The sequence below is a fragment of the Onychomys torridus genome, chromosome 16 (assembly GCF_903995425.1).
Source record: "Onychomys torridus chromosome 16, mOncTor1.1, whole genome shotgun sequence".
Lineage (NCBI taxonomy): Eukaryota > Metazoa > Chordata > Mammalia > Rodentia > Cricetidae > Onychomys > Onychomys torridus.
Genome location: NC_050458.1, coordinates 41,482,869 through 41,504,055, shown reverse-complemented (window position 1 = coordinate 41,504,055; position 21,187 = coordinate 41,482,869). Strand labels below are relative to the sequence as shown.

The 21,187-nt window shown below is 49.5% G+C and overlaps 3 protein-coding genes across 3 annotated transcripts in view; 1 reads left to right on the top strand and 2 right to left on the bottom strand.

The window, feature by feature from the left end:
* Positions 1–10,097: 10,097 nt before the first annotated feature.
* Gpaa1 (glycosylphosphatidylinositol anchor attachment 1) lies at positions 10,098–13,544 on the bottom strand. The gene is made up of 12 exons (XM_036208814.1): positions 13,346–13,544; positions 12,900–13,079; positions 12,705–12,816; positions 12,350–12,497; positions 12,173–12,274; positions 11,886–12,082; positions 11,616–11,812; positions 11,374–11,527; positions 11,124–11,219; positions 10,780–10,970; positions 10,518–10,688; positions 10,098–10,417 (listed from the first exon to the last, which is right to left on the bottom strand). Exons 1-12 carry the CDS (start codon positions 13,417–13,419, stop codon positions 10,174–10,176), a joined length of 1,866 nt encoding a protein of 621 aa, XP_036064707.1. The 5' UTR covers positions 13,420–13,544; the 3' UTR covers positions 10,098–10,173.
* A 70-nt stretch (positions 13,545–13,614) lies between these two features.
* Positions 13,615–21,187, top strand: part of Oplah (5-oxoprolinase, ATP-hydrolysing) — a 27,639-nt gene continuing 20,066 nt past the window's right edge. Inside the window, exon 1 of the mRNA XM_036208809.1 lies at positions 13,615–13,753. The gene's annotated coding sequence lies outside the window, so the exon portion shown is untranslated. The remainder of the gene's footprint in view (positions 13,754–21,187) is intronic.
* On the bottom strand, positions 14,718–16,555 carry Exosc4 (exosome component 4). Its single transcript, XM_036208817.1, has 3 exons — positions 16,313–16,555; positions 15,248–15,454; positions 14,718–15,123 (listed from the first exon to the last, which is right to left on the bottom strand). The coding sequence occupies exons 1-3, from the start codon at positions 16,481–16,483 to the stop codon at positions 14,764–14,766; spliced, it is 738 nt and encodes a 245-aa protein (XP_036064710.1). The 5' UTR covers positions 16,484–16,555; the 3' UTR covers positions 14,718–14,763.

Below are 21,187 nucleotides of genomic sequence, written 5' to 3'. Positions count from 1 at the left end.
CCTGACCTTTAAACTCTCCTATATAAACTCCATATGACTCGACTTCCTCACTGAGAACATACCTAAATGGGGCACCCCATGATTTGCTGTCCTTCCTTCGGCATGTAAGCTCCCTTAAAGTAAGGAATTGATAGCCCTGGCATTTGACGACCCTGCTTTTTTTTTTTTTTTTTTTTTTTTTTTTTTTTTTTCCCAGTCCAAACTGGCACCGTGTATGGGTGGTTTGGAGCTCTGCACTGCAGGAATTCCTTTGCCCATTACTTTTAGGGTGACTCTAATGATGAGTTTAGCCACATGAAACAATTTATCTGATATATCAGTTTTCAAGAATAAGAATGCCTGACCTATAAAATGGAAATGAGGGATCAATTACTAGACACTATCCCTGTGGAAGTCTTGCCTTAGACTCAAATCCTCTGTTCCCTACGTGTTCCAAACATTGAAAGATACTTAATCTAAAGTACTAAAGGAAGGCTGAGATGTAACTCGGTTGTTTGCCTAGTGTGCACAAAACTTTGGGTTCCATCCCCAGCATACACATATGCACCTGCACATTAAAAAGAAAAAACCAGGGTTGGGGATTTAGCTCAGTGGTAGAGCGCTGGGTTCAATCCTCAGCTTAAAAAAAAAAAAGAAAGAAAGAAAGAAAGAAAGAAAGAAAGAAAGAAAGAAAGAAAGAAAGAAAAGAAAAGAAAAGAAAAGAAAAAAAAACAACCTTTAAAGTACAGTATAAGCAAAAACAAACACAAAAAACTGGCAAAGTGGCTTATGCATATAAGCCAAGCATTTGGGAGACTGAGGTAGGAATATTGCCAACAATTCAAGGCCAACCTGGGCTACATAAAGAATACCAGGTCAGCCAAGGTGACATAGTTGGAATAACAAAAAAAGACTTGACGAGATGGCTCATCCATAAGGGTGTTTGCCACCAAACCTGAGGACCTGAGTTCAGTTCTAGGAATCCATGATAGAAGTTGAGAACTGATTCCTGTCGATTGTTCTCTGATCTCCACATATGTACCATGACATGCCTGTACACACACACACACACACACACACACACACACACAGCTCAGCACAGCACAGCAGCACATTCCTTTAATCCCAGCACAGGGAGACAGATGCAAGCAGGTCTGTGTGTTGGGGGCCAGCCAGGGATACATAGTAAGACCCTGTCTCAAAAATAAAAGAAAACCCAAAAGGTAGCTGAAAAATGATCAAAAGCCTAAATTTAACTTTAAATTACATTGAAAATTTTATTGGAGGGAGACATGTTCACACCTCATTGAGTGTGTGAAGATCAGAAAATAATAACTATGCCAGTCAGTTCTCCCCTTCCTCCATGTGGGTAGGTTTGATAACAGGCATTTTTACTTACTGAGCAATCTCACTGCTCCCAACAGCTAAGTCTAAAACTATAAAACACAGTAGTAAATCTTTATAACCTTGGGTTAGGCGATGGTTCCTTCCTTCCTCCCTCCCTCCCTCCCTTCCTTTGTTTCTGTCTTTTTTTTTTTTTTTTTTTTTTTGTTTTTGAGACAGGGTTTCTCTGCATAGCTCAGGATGTCCTGGACTAGCTCTGTAGACCAGCCTGGCCTGGAACTCACAGAGATCCACCTGCTTCTGCCGCCTAAGTTCTGGAATTAAAGGCGTGTGCCACCACTGCCAAAAGCATAAATAGCCAAAGAAACATTAATAGATTGGACTTCTTCAAAATTAAATTATTTTTCTTGTATCAAATAACTCTCAGAAATGTAAAAGGGTCCACAAATCAAGAAAGAGCAGTGATGGGGCTACAGAGATAGCTGCGTTTCCAGAGGACCTGGATTCATGTAGGTAGCCAGTCCTTCCATGGCAGTTCATAAACATCCGTAACTCCCGTCCCAGAGGATCTGACTCCTGCGTCTGCCGTTGGAGAGTACCAGGTATATAGTACACAGGCATCCATGCAGTCAAACCACACAGACTCATTAAATGAATTTAAAGAAAAAGAGTAACACTCACCTCCTTTTTATACACGAGGGTCTCTTTCAAGGTTTATGGTCTTCAAGTGGGCTCTCGGAGAAAACTGACTGATACATCTACATAGGGCGTTTGGAAGAGCATAGGTTCCTTACACAATGAAACATTGTGTCAGGGTGCTGGAGGTCAAAGTGGCAACCCACCAAATCAAGGATGAGCAACTGGACACCCGGATTCCAGATCTTTGCAGGGAGCCACAGCTCCTGCATGTTGGTGATGGCAGCTGCTGTGTCAGATCCAAGACAGCATGTGACAGCATGGCACTTATTCTTCTGCTCTACAGTCTTTCTGTGTCCCTGTCTCTGGGATGTTCTGGGAGCGTTGCAGAAAGTCGGAATGCTATTTACCATTTCACTGTTGAGTGTTCCTTCCGAAAAGCATATCATTTCAGCTTCTGTGTCATTTCATATGCTGGTCCCTCTGCCATGAATGTCTTTTTTTCCCCATTATTTTAAAGGCTTTTACCTACCTATCTATCTATCTATCTATCTATCTATCTATCTATCTATCTATCTATCATCTATTTGTGGGGAGCAAAGAAGCCTTCTGTGAATGTGTATTATTGACAATGGCTTATGCCTCAGACTCATGGGTCTGAAAGAGAGACATCTTTTACATTTATTTATTTATTTGTAAAGCCTTCCTCTGGTCCTTCTGCAGATGTTGGCAGCATGTGCAATAAAAACCTAGCAACTGCAGCTTCCTTCTTCAGGAGGCCTGTAACCTGAGACTGCTCTGCTATAGAGACTTCCTACTGAGACTAAGTCCTCCTTGTCCCTGTGCTGTATGGAATAAATGTGCTGACATTCTGTGCACCAGGCCTTCTCGTGGACCACCACCCAGCTCCCAAATCATGACATGGAGACTTATTAGTTTTGAATGCTCGGCCTAGCTTAGGCTCCTTTCTGGCTCTCCTTGTCCCCCCAGAGACGGGGTTTGTCTGTGTAGCTTTGGAGCCTGTCCTGGAACTCTCTCTGAGACCAGGCTGGCCTCCAACTCACAGAGACCCACCTACCTTTGCCTCCCAAGTGCTGGGATTAAAGGTGTGCTCCACCATTGCCCCGCTCTGGCTAACTCTTTTAACTTAAATTAACCTGTTTCTCTTTACCTTTTTTCTCTGTATATCTTACTTTCCTGCTTTTCTGGCTATCTGGCTTTTACCCCCAGACATCTCCCTTATTCTCTCTTCTCTTCTTATCTCATTCTTCCTCTTGAGTCTAGATGTTCACCTCTGCCCACAAGCCCTGCCTATCCTTTCTCTGCCTAGCCATTGGCCATTCAGCTTTTTTTTTTTTAGACCAATCAGGTACTTTAGGCAGGCAAGGTGAAACAAATGCAACATGTCTTTCCATCGTTAAACAAATGCAGCATAAACAAATGTAACACACACCTTTATTCAGTTCAAGTAATATTCTACAGCGAAAACAAATGTAACCCATCTTTGCCTAGTAAAAATAATATTTCACAACAATTTTGGGTTGTGGCATAGGTGATGCCACTCCATCAGAGCAAGGCTCACCGTGTCCCAGCTTTTCTGTGAGTCTGTCTGTCTGTCCTTTCTTCATTCCCTCAGCACCAGGGTCAGGTTTCCAGGGCCAAGCCAAGCAGAGATGGAAGAGGTGTTTGTCTCTATATGTGTGTCTATGAATATGCACATGGCATACAGGTGCACAAAGAAGCCAGGAGAGGGTGTTGAGGGGGAGTTACAGGTGTTTGGGAGCCACCTGATGTGGGTGCCAGGAACTGAACTATTATCTTCTGCAAGAGCCAAAAGTGCTCTTAACTGTTGAGCCATCTTTCTATATTTATTTATTAAAGATTTATTTATTTATTATTATGTATGACTGCAGGCCAGAAGAGGGCACCGGATCTCCTTACAGATGGTTGTGAGCCACCATGTGGTTGCTGGGAATTGAACTCAGGACCTCAGGAAGTGCAGTCAGTGCTCTTAACCTCTGAGCCATGTCTCCAGCCCCATTACTTTTGCTCTCTGGTCTCAATTAGATGGATCTCTTCAGTATGGACAGAAAGTATCTTTTACTTAATTATATACTTAGAATCTAGTACATGCACACAAAAACAAATGTCAAAAATTTTTTATTGAAAAAATAAATGAGCTGGGTGGTGGTGGCACACGCCTTTAATCCCAGCACTTGGGAGGCAGAGGCAGGCGGATCTCTGTGGGTTCGAGGCCAGCCTGGTCTACCAAGCGAGTTCCAGGAAAGGTGCAGAGAAACACACAGAGAAACCCTGTCTCGAAAAACCAAAAAAGAAAAAAAAAGAAAAAAGAAATGAAAAAGTCACTATAATAAGAGAAAAGATAACTCTAAAAATAGGAGAAAATGTTCACAAATTATATATCTTAAAGTCAGGCATGGTGGTGAACACCTTCAATCTCAGCACTTGGGAGGCAGAGGCAGGTAAATCACTGAGTCTGAGGCCAGCCTAGTGTATACAGCCAGTTCCAGGACAGCCAGAGCTACATAGTGAGACCCTGACTCAACACCCACCACCCACCAAAAGAGGGGAGAGACTGCTATGCAGTATATATGGAGAGCTTTTGGGGTTTTTTGTTTGTTTGTTTGTTTGTCTTTCTTTCTTTTTTGGTTTTTCAAGACAGAGTTTCTCTGTGTGTCCTGGCTGTCCATGAACTCACTCTGTAGACCAGGCTGGCTGTAGACCAGATTCGCCTGCCTCTGCCTCTCGAGTGCTGAGATTAAAGGCACAAGCCGCCACCCCTGGCTCAGAACTTTCACAACGTAATAAAAAGGAAAACTGGGTTAGATGGCTCATAGATTGGCTGACTTACTATTACTAAAATGGCAAATCAAGAGATGAAAAATATAAGCCTGGCATGGGGGTGCACGCCTTTAATCACCCACTCAGGAGGCAGAGGCAGGAGGATTTATGAGTTCAAGGCAAGTGTGGTCTACAGAGCAGGTTCCAGGACAGTCAGAGATACGCAGATATCCTGTCTTGGAACACACACACACACACACACACACACACGCACGCACGCACGCACGCACGCGCACGCACGCACGCACGCACGCACGCACGCACGCACACACACACACACACACACATACACAGAACGATGCAAATTAGCTATAAACTCATGCAAAGATGATCAATAACACTGAATATTAGAGAAATATAAGCCAGAATTCCAACGTGATGCAACTTCATACGTAGACTTGGCTGTAAGCAACAAAATGGACAGTGGCAAGTGTTGATTTGTGTCTTTGTTAGTGTTCTATTGCTGTGAAGAGACACTATGACCAATGCAACTCTTATAAAAGAAAACATTTAATTGGGGGCTTGCCTACAGTTTCAGAGGTGAGTCCGTAACTATCATGGTAGGGAGCAAAGCAGCAGACCAGCAGGTCTGGTGCTGGTACAGTAGCTGAGAGTTTATATCCTAATCTGAAAGGTGGAAGCAAAGAGGGAGTGGCTGGGCCTGACCTGGGCTTTTGAAATGTCAAAACTCACCTCTAGTGACACACCTCCAACAAGGCCACACATCCTGATCTTTCCCAAAACAGTTCTACCAACAAGGGACCAAGCATTCGACTACATAAGCCTACAGGGGGGTATTCTCATTCAACTAACACAATGAGTATGTAGAGAAACTGGAGTCCTGACACAGTTCTGGTGGGAATGTAAGATAGTTTAACTCATTTGAAAAATAGTCTGGCAGTTCTTCACAATGTTAAACACAAGTTACTGTCCTGGAACTTACTCTGTGGACCAGGCTGTCCTCAAATACACAACCTCTTGAGCGCTAGGATTAAAGGCGTATACCACCACCACTCAGCGAGGCTACTGCATTTCCATTGGGGTTTCTTTTTATTTTTTAAATAGATTTATTTATTTATTTATTATGTATACAATGTTCTGCCTGTATGTATGCCTGTACACCAGAAGAGAGCACCAGATCTCATTCTAGATGCTTGTGAGCCACCATGTGGTTACTGGGAATTGAACTCAGGACCTCTGGAAGAACAGCCAGTGCTCTTAACCTCTGAGCCATCTCTCCAACCCTCATTGGGGTTTCTAACTTAGTAACTGAATGCTTTCTCCCTTCAGGACCCCCATCATGCTATACATTACACCCTTCTCTGTCACTGGCCCACACCTTTGGAAGGCAGGAGGGTGGCCTAGAGTTCTAGGCCAACCTGGGCTACAAGGTGAAACTGTTTCAGAAAGAAAAAAAAAATATGTCCATACAAAAGTTTGAACATGAATATTAGTATCAAAATTATTCATAATAGCCTAAAGTAGAAACAACCCTAATAATGTCTACCAACTGATGGATAGACAAAACATGGCATATGCATATGGGTGGACTATTTAATTCCATCGTGAGAAGTGAAACATGGTACAAGCTCCAGCATGGATGAACCTTGAACTTATCAGATTAAGTAGAAGTCAGACATGTAAGACCACACATATATGATTCCATTCTTATGAAAGTCTACACCGGTGAGTCTATGAAAGTAGGAAGTACACTAATCGTGCCAGTGGCCAGAAGAGGAAGGGAGAGTGGGTCTAAGTGCTGAGGGGTACAGGGATTTTCTGGAGTGATGACCATGTTCTGCCACGGCAGGCAGGAGCTGACTGTGCAGGCTAAGGAGACAAGTGAGAAGCTTGAGTACCCTGTGGGAAAAGTGGCCATTCTGTGAAGAGCTTCATACTCAGCCCGCCAAAACAAATCTCTGTGATGGCTGAAGTCCAGAAAGGAGCAGCTGCGGCCTGGAAGCAGCAGAGTAGTGAGAGGCCCCCTCAATGCAGAGATGAGGCAGGAGGCTGCCATCAGGAGGGACAAGTGGCAAGGGGCATTGATTGTCTCACAACTCGCCAAGGGGTGTGTAAAATATGTGTCTGTTCATCCCAAAGAGAAAGAGCCCAACAGAGACCAGGCACCTTGAGCAACTCAAGGAGCCCAGTGGTTGGAGGAAAGCCACCAACCACCACCGTTCTCACTGTTGGTTGGCTGGTTGGCTCTAACATTGAAAATAGCTCAAGTACCAAAGTCAGGTGTAACCAACCCATCCCTCGACAACACATGTATAGACTTGGGCCAGGGTAACCTCTCTGGGTTTACGGACAATGACCTGACACCTACCTCTCTTCACTCACGTCTGAGTCAGTCCAGCTTGGTGAGTGAGTGAGTAGACTGGGGTTACTCACAGAGAGCATAGGCAGCTGTAACCACAAAGTTCCACCCTGGCAATTTTTCTCCTCATATAATTTAGCACAGTGTGCGGTTGGGTAAGAGGGAATGATGACTAGAATTTCAAAGAAGAGTCCCCTGAGGGTCGCGCTCCCTCTGAGACAATGTAAGTAGCCCCATTACCATAGTCTTAGATATCTATTGTATAGTTCTGTTTACTTCATTGCCTTGTCTGCTGGCCAAAGTCTCTGTAGGAACATAACCACTCAAATCTGTTTCAAGCTGCCATTGACTGAATCAAGCCAAGAAGAAACAGCTAAACAGTTAAGTGTGGACTCCCAGAAGGCCAGGGGTTAACTCTCGAGGAGACGCTTTTTTTAGGTCTGGGGAGCTGTGAGGGCTCTGGATAGAAGGGACATGCAAGACGAGGTGTGTACAAGTTACTCGGCCATATTCAAGTGGAATTACATGGGTTGACATCAGACGCGGGAGCTTGGCTGGATACTTGGCGTGAGCATGGCTGGTGAGAAGCCAGCTTGAGACTGTAGGAGTGTTCAGTACACTGGGGCCCGTCTACACCAGTAGATGGTGTGATTTGATAAAGTGTATGAATGGGGTGCAAGGGTGTCACAGGATAGTATATCACGGGATCTGGCTGGGGGGTGGCTGCTGGGGGAGAAGCTGAGCTTCCCTTCTAGCTCCAGGCCTCCCAGCCATCCACCCTGGACTCTCAGTGCCTCTACCCCTCATTACATGTCCTGCAAGCCATCCTTCCTGCTTCAGAAATACACACCTCTCCACCTTAGACATAAGCCACACTGGCAACAACCCTGTAGCACTGCCCTTGCCTCCTGACATGTCCTCCACACAGTTCCAGCTCTCCCATCCAGGCACAGGCACCCCCGTACATCCCAGCACAGGCTAAGAGAGTCCCCTGGCTTCTTAGTTTACCCCCTTCGGCACACAGCCTTTGCTCAGCAGCAGCGTGGGCTTTCCCATTTTTCAGGCAGCTCGCTTCCTGCAGGTCCTTGGCGATCCTTCCTCTGCTCTGTTCCCACAGCCAGCTCCCGTCCAGGCCCTTGACTGGAGAGGCCAACCTGGCACTGTCCTCTCAAGGGCACATCTTGCCTAGGAGGCAAGCAATCATCAGAACGCCTGCCGTCTATGAGGACCTTGTCCTGCCTGCCCTCTGCTGAGAGCAAGCACTCAGGAAACACAGGCAGAAAAACAGAAGCAATGAACAAAGGAATCTAGGTTCCCACAACCGTTAGTGCAGAGCTGACCCCCTGGCTTTCCTGGGTTGAGAGGGACCCAGGATGTGGCTGCTGAGGATGGCTTAGAGTGTCTTTCTGGACTGTGCTTCCTGAACTCTTCCCTCCTTAGCCCACCCCCACCCTCACTCAGCAAACGCACACGAATATTCTTCCAATTTGCTTGGCTCTATGCTGTGCTGTGTCAGGAAAAAAAAAAAGATGGTCTTCATGGTGCTAATGCCCTGGTATATGAAGGCTAGCAGTAACCAAATAACACCCCCCAAAGCCTCCTACAGTTAAAAGACACATCCAATATCCAATCAAAATTTAAAAAAAAAGGGGGGGGGCTGGGATCAAGCGACATCTCTAACTTCCCTCTGGATTACTCAGATGTGGCTACCCCGGTATATTCTAGTGGGGATCCAAGTGCTTTGGCTAATGTTTTTAACTCCTGATTCCAGGACAGTGGTCTGTGGTCTGAAAGGTAGCGGCAGGAACAGGAGTTCAAGGCTAGCCTCAGCTATGTATGCAGGGAGTTGGACACTCTGTCTCAAAAAGCAAATGAAGGCTAGGCTCACAACCAAAGAAGCAAAATGAATGAACAATAAATAGTCCAGGACACAGTTAAATGATTTCTATTTATGTGTTCACACACACACACACACACAGACACACACACCCACACACACACCCCAAAAACAAACAAACAAACAGACAAACCAAGCCTGTCTTCCATCTAAGTTCCCATGACTCCAGTCTCTGTCCTTCTCAGTAGGGGTATGCCAGAGCTGAGCTTTTCTTAAAGCTATCAGCAACCCCACCCATCACCTAATATTTCTAACCCTACTCAGCCCTATGGGTCTTTAAATAAATGGCAGCCCATGTTGTCGAGTGGAAATGAATTGGTGTTAGAAAACCACATAAAGTAGGGTTTGCTTCTCTTCGCGAGTTGAGCCTTGTTCAGCAATCCAGAGCACCCCTGCTGCCACCCACCACCAACGCCACTCCAACAGGGCTTTATGTCCCAACTTTCAGGTTTCTTAGGTTCCAACCCTAACTTCAGAAAGTCAAAGTGGGTCAAAGAGTACTCTCTACTAGGCTGAGTTCTGCCTCTAGTGGACACCTCTCCTTGGCTTGTGCTACTGTAAGTAAGTAGAGCTTGGGGTTCCCTCTACTCCATATACATCCCACACCAAAGTTCTAGCCTTGGCTAGAAACAGCCTTGTCTAATCAGTCTAAAGTTTAGCCTTGGCGGAAACCCCAAGCCTCCTAAGACTCCAGCTTCTTTGTCCTCTCAGCTCGGACTAAGGATGGAATTGTGTGGTCTCTGAGTGCCTCAGCTCCTGTTAGGCCCTCCAACCCTGGTTGCAAATTATCTCACGCCACAGGATTACTTGTGGCACAGCTTGGAAAAGACTGCATGGAGATACCTGGGCCTAACTACCCACCCTGCAGGACTGTGTGCAGCCGGGAGTACCGCTGCTCTTGCTCCTTTGGAGTCCACCTGAAGCTCTCCTCTAGATGTTGAAGGCCTCAGGCTCCCACCTCAGCCATCAAGACACCCGGGTGGCTCCTCCAGAGAGGTGAGTAGGAATGCCTAGCAAATTGCTAGGAGTTCCGAATAGACAGTGGGCCAGGACCCCAAAGAACAGAGACAGAGTTCTTGTTTATTTCCCAGGGAGGAGGTAGAACGGAGGCTCGGGGATCCCTGTCCCAGAGATCTTACTTCCAGAAGAGAACATTCCAGAAAAGCAGCCAGCAGGGGTACAGACCCAAGGCCAGTATCGGGAAGAGGAGGGCTCCATAGGTGTAGTGCTCCAGCACACCCTGGGCCAACGCCGTCAGGAAGAGTTGCCAGCCCTCTGCTAGAGACAGTGGTACCTCCTGCAGCCCCCGCCACAGGAACAGGCTACCAAGGAGTGTGACAGCTGGACTTGTCACCACCAGCAGGGCAGCACAGAGGGGCCTAGGTGCAAGGGCAACATTTCAGTGTGTACCACGGTGAATGCCAAGAATGGCATCGATGAGGGTTAGCTCTGGTGGAAAAGAGGTTGACCAGCACCTACCGGGGTCCATGGGGCTTGGTGAGTGCGGCAGCAGGGACCATGGTGGCTGCCAGCAGGAAACCCAGGGAGAAATTAGTGAGAGCAATGCAACCCAGCTGCAGCGCTAGGTAGATCAGGGCCACCAGCTTCAGCGCCATCCAGCCTCTGTCTGGGACCTGTGAGCTGACCACTCTACAAGGTAAGGGGTTCAAGGTTAGTTCAGAAGCCATCTAAGTATGGGGAGGGGGGTGTGCCTCCACTCGTCCAGCCCCCAGCTACTCACCGGTGGGTGTTGTGGGGAAGAGCCAGGCCAGCCACATAGATGGCTAGCAGCGTCAACACGACAGCCTCAGCTTCAGCCACTGGAAAATGCTGAGCAGCTACATGTTGGCCCAACACAGGCAGGGCATAGAGGGCCAAACCCATGGCCTGAGAGATCAGCAGGGGTGCCATAAGTGAGGTCAGGCCCACGCTCTGCAGAGCACATGGGAACTTGGAGTTAGCCAGAAGCAGAGGGGAGCTCCCCTAAAGACTCAGAGAACCCCTCCAGCTGAGGCCATGGGGTGACAGAAAGCACTGTTGGGGACTTTAGAGACCCACTCTAGCAGCAATAGAGCATCGTATTACCTGTGTTGCCAAAGTTGGAGACCCAGGGCCAGGAGCCTTCCCAGCCTCCTCAGGGCTCACTCCAGCCTCATGTAATTGCATCCACAGCTCCAGGGCATGGACCAAGTCAAGGACCCCAACAAGATACTGGATGGGAGATCATGGGCTCACTTCCCCACCCCCATAGCAGGATGAAGGACTATCTTCAGCTTCTAGTTAAGGGATTTGAGGCTGGCCGCCGGTGAGCCGTGAGAATGAAGGCGGAGGATATCTTGAGTCCGAGGACCAGGAGCAGGAAGCCGGTGGCCGGCATGTAGAGGCCAATGGAGACAAAGCGGGAGAGGGCTGGCAGCAGGTAGAAGAAGAAGGACTGGTGTAGGCGCTCCAGCAGGTGGTTGAGTTTTCGGAACATGCCCTCCAGAGCCCTGTCGGGAGCAAGTCAGGTCAGGATCAGCCATCCTCTTACCCCAGCCAGATACTGCCTCCGACATGGAAAGGAGTCCAGAGACTTACTTGCCCACTGCCATCAAATCATACTTGTATTGGCGGAAGCTATTGATGCCACGGAGGGTTAGGGCCTCCACGCGGTAGCGCAGGAAAAGGCCATGGGGGCCATGGGGCCGGCCAGAGGCCTGCCGCAGAACCATGAGGAGCAGTGTCTGCAGGCCTTGCAATGGTCCTTCCAGTGATGTCCAGTCCTGGGGCTGCAGCTTTGGAGGCATGAGGGCAGGATCAGATTCACCCCTTACCACAGGCCCCATGCTCCCAAGCAGGTGGTCCCACCTTGCCCTGGAGTGTGCATAACAGCCCCCCTTTCTGGCAGAAGGTCTGGAAGAGGTTGAGCAGGTCAAGGTTGGGCAGCTGACCGTTGAGTCCCTCCACAGTCACATCAAGGCTGGTGACCACATCACTGCTCAGCTCCAGGGCCACGGCTGCCTGAATGGCTCCAGCCCTTCCCTGCAGGGGAGACGACTCTATGCCTGTAGGAGCAAGCGATGAGCACTAGAGGGGGCACTAGTGAGGCTGGTAGACACCGAGAGAGACAGGAGCAAGATCAGGGCAACACCCACCTGTAACATTAATGTCATGGTAGGCTTCAAGCCAGGCCTCAGTGCCCAGAAGATCATGCTCTGTTACCAGGAAGATTATATCTTTGGCCCAGTAAATCTGTCCTGGAAGCCAAAGGTAGGGTCAACAGGGCCTGGGGCATTGGTCAAACTCTCCCTGACCAGAGCCCCAGAGCCTACCTCGGAAATGGGCAGCGAGTGCCAACAGCAGCCCCACGGCCTGGCTATTTGTAGAGTCTGGACCACAGGGTACGGTAAGTACCAGGGACTCGGTGCTGGCAGCACGTGGGGCCCGGAGGATGCCATACACATTGGTACCCGACACCATCTGCACAAAGTGTTGGTGGAAAGGCCTCAGTAGACCCTACAGAAGACAGGCTGAAGCCTGCCTTCTCTCCTGGCACCTCAATGCCCACCACCAAAGGTTTTTCAGACCCCCCCCCTCCCACTGAGTTACTTCAACAAGACATCCAGCCCAGGCCACCCTCTTCTAAGGCGCTTTCCCCCCGCCGGGCACACCCCTTTCCCTCAATACATAGCGCTCGTGGGTCTCATCCGGGAAGGGCAGTTTGCGGGAGAAGCTCTGCGTGTAGACCTCCAGCCCTACGGATCGCATCGACCGCTCCAGCCAGGCCACTGGCAGAGCCCTGGAGACATAAAGATAGGCTCTGAGCAGAGCGCCCTGGTCTCGGCCGCCCCTGAAGTCCCCAGCCCTCTGCTAGGCACTCACCCTGACTTCCTACGGTGGGCAGCGAAGTCCCGGGCAAAGCTCCGGGCACGGTCTCCACCTACAAACTGCTCCTCCACCATGGTGGAGCCCATGGCATTCTCCGACATGTAAGTGCGCTGGGTTAGCGGCGGGAAAGCCAGCGCCAAAAACCAGGCGATGCCAGCCACGTAGCTCAGCACGCTGCGAGAGAGCACAGAGGGGCCCCGGAATTAGCCGGACAGGGGACGCCAGCTCGCGGCTTTCCGCCACGACCCCAGGGGGTCGACAGGATGGCCCAAGCCCTTAAGACTCCGAGCCGCTGTATCGGGAGCGGATCGGGACTGGAGTTCAGAGCCCAGGGTCTGAGTGACGGCTGCATGGAGGGGCCAGCCCCCTGGAGCGGTAGCCACGAGCCGACCCACAGCGGCTCAAGTTCCCAGGAGCCCCCCGGCCCGTGCCGCCCTCACCAGAGCGGAGTGTTGAGGCGCAAGACAAAGCGGGCGAGCGCGCGCCGGCGCACCGGGTCCGACAGGAGACCCATGGCGGGGCCGGGGCTCCGCTCAGGCCGCCACCGGAGACCTCCGAGTGCACGGTTCCCGGCAGACCCGGCGGGCGCCCTGTGCAGCCTTTACTTCCGGTCCCAGGACCCGTCACTAGAGGCAGAACTCGCTGGGAACCACGCTTTGCGCATGCCCAAACTGCAGTGGGCTGGACAGCTACAGGATGTGGTCACGGCAGCGGGCGGAACTGGAACCCGGGGCTGGCTGGGGTACAGCCTCTTGAAGGGCAGGACCCTGGCGGAGCTGAAGGTAGAGCAGCGATAGTGCGCCAGCCTAGAGGTTCTCAGGAGTCTGAGAAGACGAGGTGTAACCCAGGTGGGTGGAGAACTCAAATGCCTGCTGAGGCGCGATGTGAATGAATGTGTCCTATGACATAAGGGCCCCATGTGAACTGATCCGGCATTGGGTTATTCCTATGGATGTCGTGAACCTTAAGACAGTGGGCCCACCTGAGTCGTGTTCCTCGGGCGGTGGGCCCAGAATCAAGGTCATTAAGGTCAGATATATTGGATCGATGGTATACTACCATTGGCCAAACGGAGGTGAATGGAGTACGAAGTGGAAAGCGTATTGCTTTTGTCCAACCACAAGGCACCGGCATAGTGGGTGAGTTGGTGGCTAGTGGACAAAGGGGTGGATGAAGGCAGTTCGTCTAAAGGGTGCAGAGGTACGGGTCACAGCAGAGGATAGAGCCCAAGTGGCAGAAAAGGCCCAAGGAGATTCCTGAGGAAAGAAGACATCAGGCCAGTGGGTCTCAGCTTTCCTAATGCTTCAAACCCTCTAATACAGTTTCTCATGGTTTTTGTTTTTTGGTTTTTCAAGACAGGGTTTCTCTGTGTAGCTTTGCGCCTTTCCTGGAACTCACTTTGGAGACCAGGCTGGCCTCGAACTCAAGAGATCTGCTTGGCTCTGCCTCCCATTAAAGGCGTGCGCCACCACCGCCCGGCTGTTCCTCATGTTTTGATGACCCCCCAACCATAAAATTATTTCATTGCTACTTCAGAACTGTAATTTTACTACTGTTATGAATTTTAATGTAACTCTCTGGTATGCAGGATATCTGATTTTCAACCCCCAAAAGGTTTGAGACCCACATGTTGAGAACCGCTGTGTTAGTCTAGCCTTATGTCTCTATGATGAGCAACCATAGCCAGCTTGCGCTCAGGTCCCAGTGTGAGCATGCGTATTCCTTAGTGTGCTCTCTCCAGTTAGGGACATCAGTGCATACTCTGCTCTGCAGGGCTCCGAGCTGCTCTGAAGTGCTGGACAGTAAGGTGTGTTCAGCAGAGGAATAGGCCTTTATTCTGGATATGGGTGGTTGGCACTCAGTCCCCCAGTAAGATAGAAGCCTCCTGCACATGCTGCCGGACTACACGATCCAGCAGAGTGTGCACATCTCGGGCTGCCTGGGCAGCAGCCTCTAGCACTTGCTCCAGGTGGTCTTCATGCAGCCTTGAATCCATCTCTAGCAATGCAATCTGGCCTGACGCTGGCAGTAGGGCCAGGGCTAGCTGGGGCCCTCCAGCTGCTTCCTCCACGTGGCTGAGGTCCGCTAGTGCTGTGCCGTCCACAAAGCCAGCTGAACATGCACATACAAAGTCCCGCATGGGTATCCCAGCATCCATCACCGCCAGCGTGGCTGCATTCACACATGCTGCATAGGTTCCACCATCTGCCTGCAGCACCTGCAGGGGCATCAGGACATCAGACCCACATCTCAACTTCCAGCATCTCAGGCCCGCCCCCCTGATAACCCCCTGAGCCCCACCTCTGGGAGTGGGAGGGGTTTTGAGGCTGCAGGTAGCTCACCTGCACATAGATGTCAATCTGAGATCGTGGGTGCAGCTGCGTGAGGATGGCTGCCTCGAAGGTCTGGCGTAGTTGCAGCCCCATCTCACAAGACTTCCGGTCCCCATGAGGCCTTCGCTTGCGCTCACCTGTGCTGAAGGTTGCTGAACTATACTGACAGTTCACTAGGGCCCGGTCAGGCAAGGCTCGAGACCGGGAGCCCCGGATCTGGAGGAGAAAGAATGCATGAGCCAGGTCTCCCTCTTGAGTCACACTCAATCCACACTTAATGACTCAACCCTCCTCCTCCTCTTCCTCTAGTGCTTCAGAAAGAAGCAGCCACTTTGCTTCCAAATCCTAGCTGGAGGGAGGATTTTCAGCCTAAGCCATATATCCCCTTTGGCAGGCAACTCTTTTCTGCCGTTGCTCCATTTCTTCCCAAATTATTCGCATTGTGGCCACTGCATTTACAAACATCCGACCCGTGTCACCTACCCACTAACATTTCACTTACCTTCCAGACGCTCCTCATTACATGTAAAAGAAAACCTCAATGTCCCTGACCTTCAAAGACAGCCCTGGGTCCTCACCCCCTTGGTCACCCCTCAACTTTGATCTATTGCCCCTCCACCTACCAGTCGTCGGTCCTAATGCGTTCTATACCTGACTGTCATCCTAGCTTCTGCCTAGAAAGCTGAGCTCTCCCATGCTAAGCAAACTGTAAAGTGTGCGTGTTTTGCTGGCCTTCATACAGCAATAAAGGCAGACAATTTCATCGAAAGTCCCCGTCTCGGGAGTTTATGTTCCAGTAGAGAAACAAGCGACGCGGAAGGCTCAGTAAAATGGATGTAGTTAGTACGTGCAGAAAGGCAAGGAAGAGTGATGTAGTGGCCTGGAAGGCTTCTTCCCGCCAGGACGTCAGAGAATGAGCTGAGAGAAGAGGGAGTGAGCGGAGCTTCTCCAGGCCGGCTGAGGCACCTCGGAGATGGTGAGGGCCCACTGGGGGTCGGGATTAAACCGTGAGGTTTAGGTCTACTCTAGCGATGTGCAGCCCCGAGCCCCGCGCCGGGCGGGCCGCTTACTCGCCTCGTGAGGCCCGTAGACCACCGCCAACGCCTTGGTGTTGCCCTGCTCGATATAAGCGGAGCCGTCGGCCTGCGCAAACACGCCCATACGCGCTTGGATCTTGCGCAGCTCCCCCGCGCGCCGACCGTCTATCCGGTAACCCTGATCCGACAGCAGCTCCAGCCCGGCCATGTTGTGCCGTCTTCGCTCCGCCTCCGAGAGCACGACACTTTGTGACCCGGGCCTCCACGACTTACGGCTTCGGTGAACTACAGCTTCCGGTGAACTATTCCCTTTCCGGTCCGATGGAATTTCGGCTCGCGGCATCCTCGGCTTCTTTAATGTTAGGCCGTTCCGGGCCGGGAAACCAAAGGCCGGAGCCGGGTTGTTTTGTTTTGTTTTGTTTTGTTTTGAGCTGAGGATCGAAGCCAGGGCCTTGTGCCTGCTGGACAAGCGCTCTACCACTGAGCTAAATCCCCAACCCCCGGGTTGTTTTTTTGCAGTTCTTCCGGGGTCGGTGAAGGAGAAAGGCCCTGAACACGGGCTTCTCCTTCTGGAGTCGTCGGTTTGTTGGAGGCTCACGTCCCAGTGGAGACATTTTTGGCCTTATTTTTTAATTACGTATCTTTATTTTTATTGTATGAATGTTTTACGTGCATTTATATCTGTTCTCCACGTATGTGTCTCGTCTAGTAGAGGTCAGAAGAGGGCATCAGATCCCCTTGGAACAGAAATTACTGGCTGATGTGAGATGCAGGAATCAAACCTGCGTCCTCTGCATTTTTTGGTCTGTTCGTGTAGTTTTTAGAGTGGTCAGTTTAACCAAGCACGGTTTTGTTTGTTTTTTGTTTGTTTGTTTGTTTCTCTCTCTCTCTCTTTCTTTCTTTCTTCTTTTTTTTTTCAAAGGGGGGGGGGTTCTGTTTTTGAGACAGGATTTCTCTGTGTAGGTAGCTCTGGCTGTCCTGAAACTCACTCTATAGACCAGACCGGCCTCCAACTCAGAGAGCCACCTGCATCTGTCTCCCGAGTGCTGTACGCACCACCACAGCCCGGCCAAGCATGATTTTTTTTTTTTTGTTAAACACGCGTGATTATTTTCTTTGTGGATCAGTTTTTAGTTTTGGGTTTGTTTTGTTTTGTTTTTTTTTCATTTGCTTGATTAAATCCGTAACTTTCCCTCCCTTACCGTGCCCAGCAAGTGTTCTTTATGGAATGAATGCAAGCACAAAATGCCCACAAATGTCTGTGCAGCTGTATAGCTGTGTAGCAGCTTTTGGAGCTCTAGTTGTTTTTTAAAATAGGATTAGGAGTTGGGGATTTAGCTCAGTGGTGGAGCACTTGCCTAGCAAGCACAAGGCCCTGGGTTCGGTATTGAGCTCAAAAAAAAAAAAAAAAAAAAAAAAAGGATTGTTTAGTATACACTTTTGGGGTTTCACTCAGAAAATATGAAATCCAAAATAGTCCTGAGGGTTTGTTGTTGCTTTTTGGAATATGTATCTCAGGTTGTTTTGTTGTTATTGTTGCTTTTTGGAGTCTTTAGGTATTTCAGGTTGGCCTATGTATTTCTGGCTTCCTACCAGAGCCTTCATAGTACTGTGGCTATAGGTGGGGCCACCACATCTGCCATGGCGTTATGTTTTTGTTATCTGCTTCATACCCTCGGGGTAGATACAGCAGGTCGGTTTCTCACCATTTCCTCTTGAACTACTTCCTGTGTCCCAGGGGCTTGTAATTAAGGGACATTGTTCCTAGTGGAGGGCTTATGAGTCTGGGTTCTAAGTTATCTTTTCTCACCCAGAGTAAATAGTTTTGTGGTGGTTGTTTGTGAGGTGTGTGTGTGTTTTAAGATAAGGTCCTACTGTCGTACCAGCTGGCTTAGAACCCAAAGATCCTGCTGCCTCTGCATGCTTAGTGCTCCACCACATCTGGCAATTAAAAAAAAAAAAAAACAAGAACAAAACTTAGGTGTTGTATTCATGCATGCATGTGGAGGTCGGGAACCGATTTTCTTTTTCCACCTTTGTATGGGTTCTGAAGATTGAACTTAGGTTGTCAAATTTGGTGGCCAGTGTTTTTATCCAATGGCCTATCTCACTGGCCCCTGACATCTTTTGTTGTTTTAGATAAAAGACACAAGCCGGGTGGTGGTGGTGCACATGGGAGGCAGAGCCAGGCGGGTCTCTGTGAGTTCGAGGCCAGCCTGGTCTACAAAGCGAGTGACAGGAAAGGTGCAAAGCTACACAGAGAAACCCTGTCTCGAAACCCCCCCCCCCCAAAAAAAAAAGACACAGCAGGTTCACAGAAAGGAAATGATGAAATTACCCTAGAGGTGAGCTATATTAGGAGAGTTACAGCATCATTGTCGAAGACAGCAATGATGAACCCCTGAAGGGGGAGAATAAGCATTCAAAGTGTGTGCCCTGGAGAGATGGTGTAATGTATAGCACGAGAGGGGCCCTGAAGGGTGAGAGCATTTGGTTCTGAAGGATTAGGAGAGTAGTCCATCACACCAGCCAGGTGTGGTGCATGCCTTTGATCCCAGCAGAGGAGGCAGAGGCAGGAGGGTTTTTGTGAATTCGAAGCCAGCCTGGTCTACAGGGTTAGTTCCAGGACAGCCAGAGCTACATAGAGAAACCCTGTCTCAACAACAGCGAAAACCAGGACCCATGTGGTGGAAAGAGAACTACCTACAGAAGTTGTCATCTGATGACCTCCATGCCCACACTGTGCCAGGCACATATACTGCCCCTCCCCCAGATAAGTAAAGTGTGAAAATAAAATCTAGCAGTAACTCAAAGTTGTTGTATGTCTGGGAAGGGGAGGGGAAGAACTCTGAGATGCAGGGTTGTAGCAGCTTTTTATCAACTCTCTGTCCCTAGAGAGACTGCAGGGGGCATGGCCTGATTTCTGGGAACTAGAGCAGGTAGATCTCTGACCTAACAGTCTTGTTAATCTTACATTTCTAGCTCTGTATATTCCAACCTCTCATATCAGTCCAGCCTAATAGAAAGGATGTTGTGTCCACAGGAAGGAAAAGAGAGACTCCCACCTCCCACCCCCCACATACCAGGCACCTCTCCTAATGGTATTGGTTTCATAGTGATCATGATCTTTAGCAAGGAGCTCACCCTTTTCACCTGGAGCCGTCAACAGACAACCCCTGTTTAGTAAAAAAGAAATGCATGTCACTATCCAGACTTAAAAATTAAAACTCAACTGAGCGTATATGATATTGAGAAAAGAGGATGGAGGGGTCTCAAAGATGAACTTCCCAAGACACACCAGTGTGGGGGCCATGGACCCCCACACCTAAATGAGAGGACTGTCAACATTTTTCTACAAGAAAGCAGGTAGGCTGGATATTCTGTATTGGGTTGGAGAAATAGTCTCCCGCAGGGACCCTAAAACTAACAGCCCCATCACAATGGTTATGCTTTCGTGATAGCTGAGTTAATAGCAGTGAGCCTCTGCTGATGCAGCTTGGCTGAACTGTCTTCAGCCCTTGACCCTCAGCAGCTAGACTAAGCTGCTCCCTTGTCCAGCAGCCCAGTTCTCCCTACCTGGGTGGCCCCAGCGCCTCTTCTCCCAGTGGGTTGGGGTTGTTTTTCTTGTGTACTGTTGGTCCTTACCCCAGGTGGTTATACTGAATGGCCTCAGGCAATCCAAAGGCCCTCTACCCCACCACGTGGTGCCAGCCTCAACAACTTTGAATGCCAGAATGATTCTGGTCTTCAGCCTAAAGAGTCCAAAGGGAGGTTGGGGGCCACTGCTCCTTTCAGCCCCCTAGAGTCTTCACTACGTCTTCCAGTGGAAGTGTCTCCACCCCTTGGGAGCAGGGACCTCAACCTGGCATCATCAAGTTCAGGGTCTGAGGCTACCCGCCCCCCCAAACACACACGCTCTGGCTCCTCTGACCCCATACTCTAGCTGTAGAACATGCACATGGATAGATCTGGGATTCAGGGACCTGAAGGGTTTTTTGGTTGCCATAATCTAATGCCTGACAAAAAGCAGATTTGGGAGGAGGCTTTACTTTGATTCAGTGTGAGAGGGTGGTGTCCGCCATGGCAGGAAGGCGCAGCAGGGTTTGTGTGGCAGGAGCACATGGCTCAAAGAGGAGAGAAACCAAACTGTCAGTACTCCTCTGGCTTCCTCCTCTCCCCTCTTTCGGTGTGGGGCCCCAGCCCCTGGGAGTCCCATTTCAGGATGATCTTCCTTCTTCTGTAATCCTCTCTGGCAGTGCTCTTCAGAAACACTCCTGAAAGTGTGCCTCACCGATGACTTTGATTTTTTTTAAAGGATTCTTATTTTTTTTTAATCTGTCTTCTCTCTCTCTCTCTCTCTCTCTCTCTCTCTCCCCCCCCCCCTCTCTCTCTCTCTGTGTGTGTGTGTGTGTGTGTGTGTGTGTGTGTGTGTGTCCTAGTGTCTGAGAGTGCCCACAAAGGCCAGAAGAGGGTATTGGATCTCCTGGAACTCCAGTTACAGGCAGTAGTGGCCACCAAACGTGGGTTGCTGGGAACTGAACCCTGGTCGTCTACAAGAGCAGCAAGTACTTTTTAACTATCATCTTTCTAGCCCCGAATCTAGGATTTTCTTAACCCAATCAAGTTGGCAATCAAAATTAACCATTATGGGGCCTGACACTTAAACAAATTTGAGGGCTGCATTAGAGATGCAGTTTGGGAGGTCTCAGAACTCAGGATATAATTGTACTTCTGGCTGAGGGGACGTAGATTGAAATCACAGCCAGCTAAAGGAAGAAGTTCATGAGGTGAAGTCTAAAAGAAGCCAGTTGCGAGCTTTCAGAGTCCATTTGGATTCATGCTCACACATTGTCCCCCAACAAGTTGGGGCAATGTGTTGAAATGCTTTCTGACAGGGAGCCCACAGAGACTC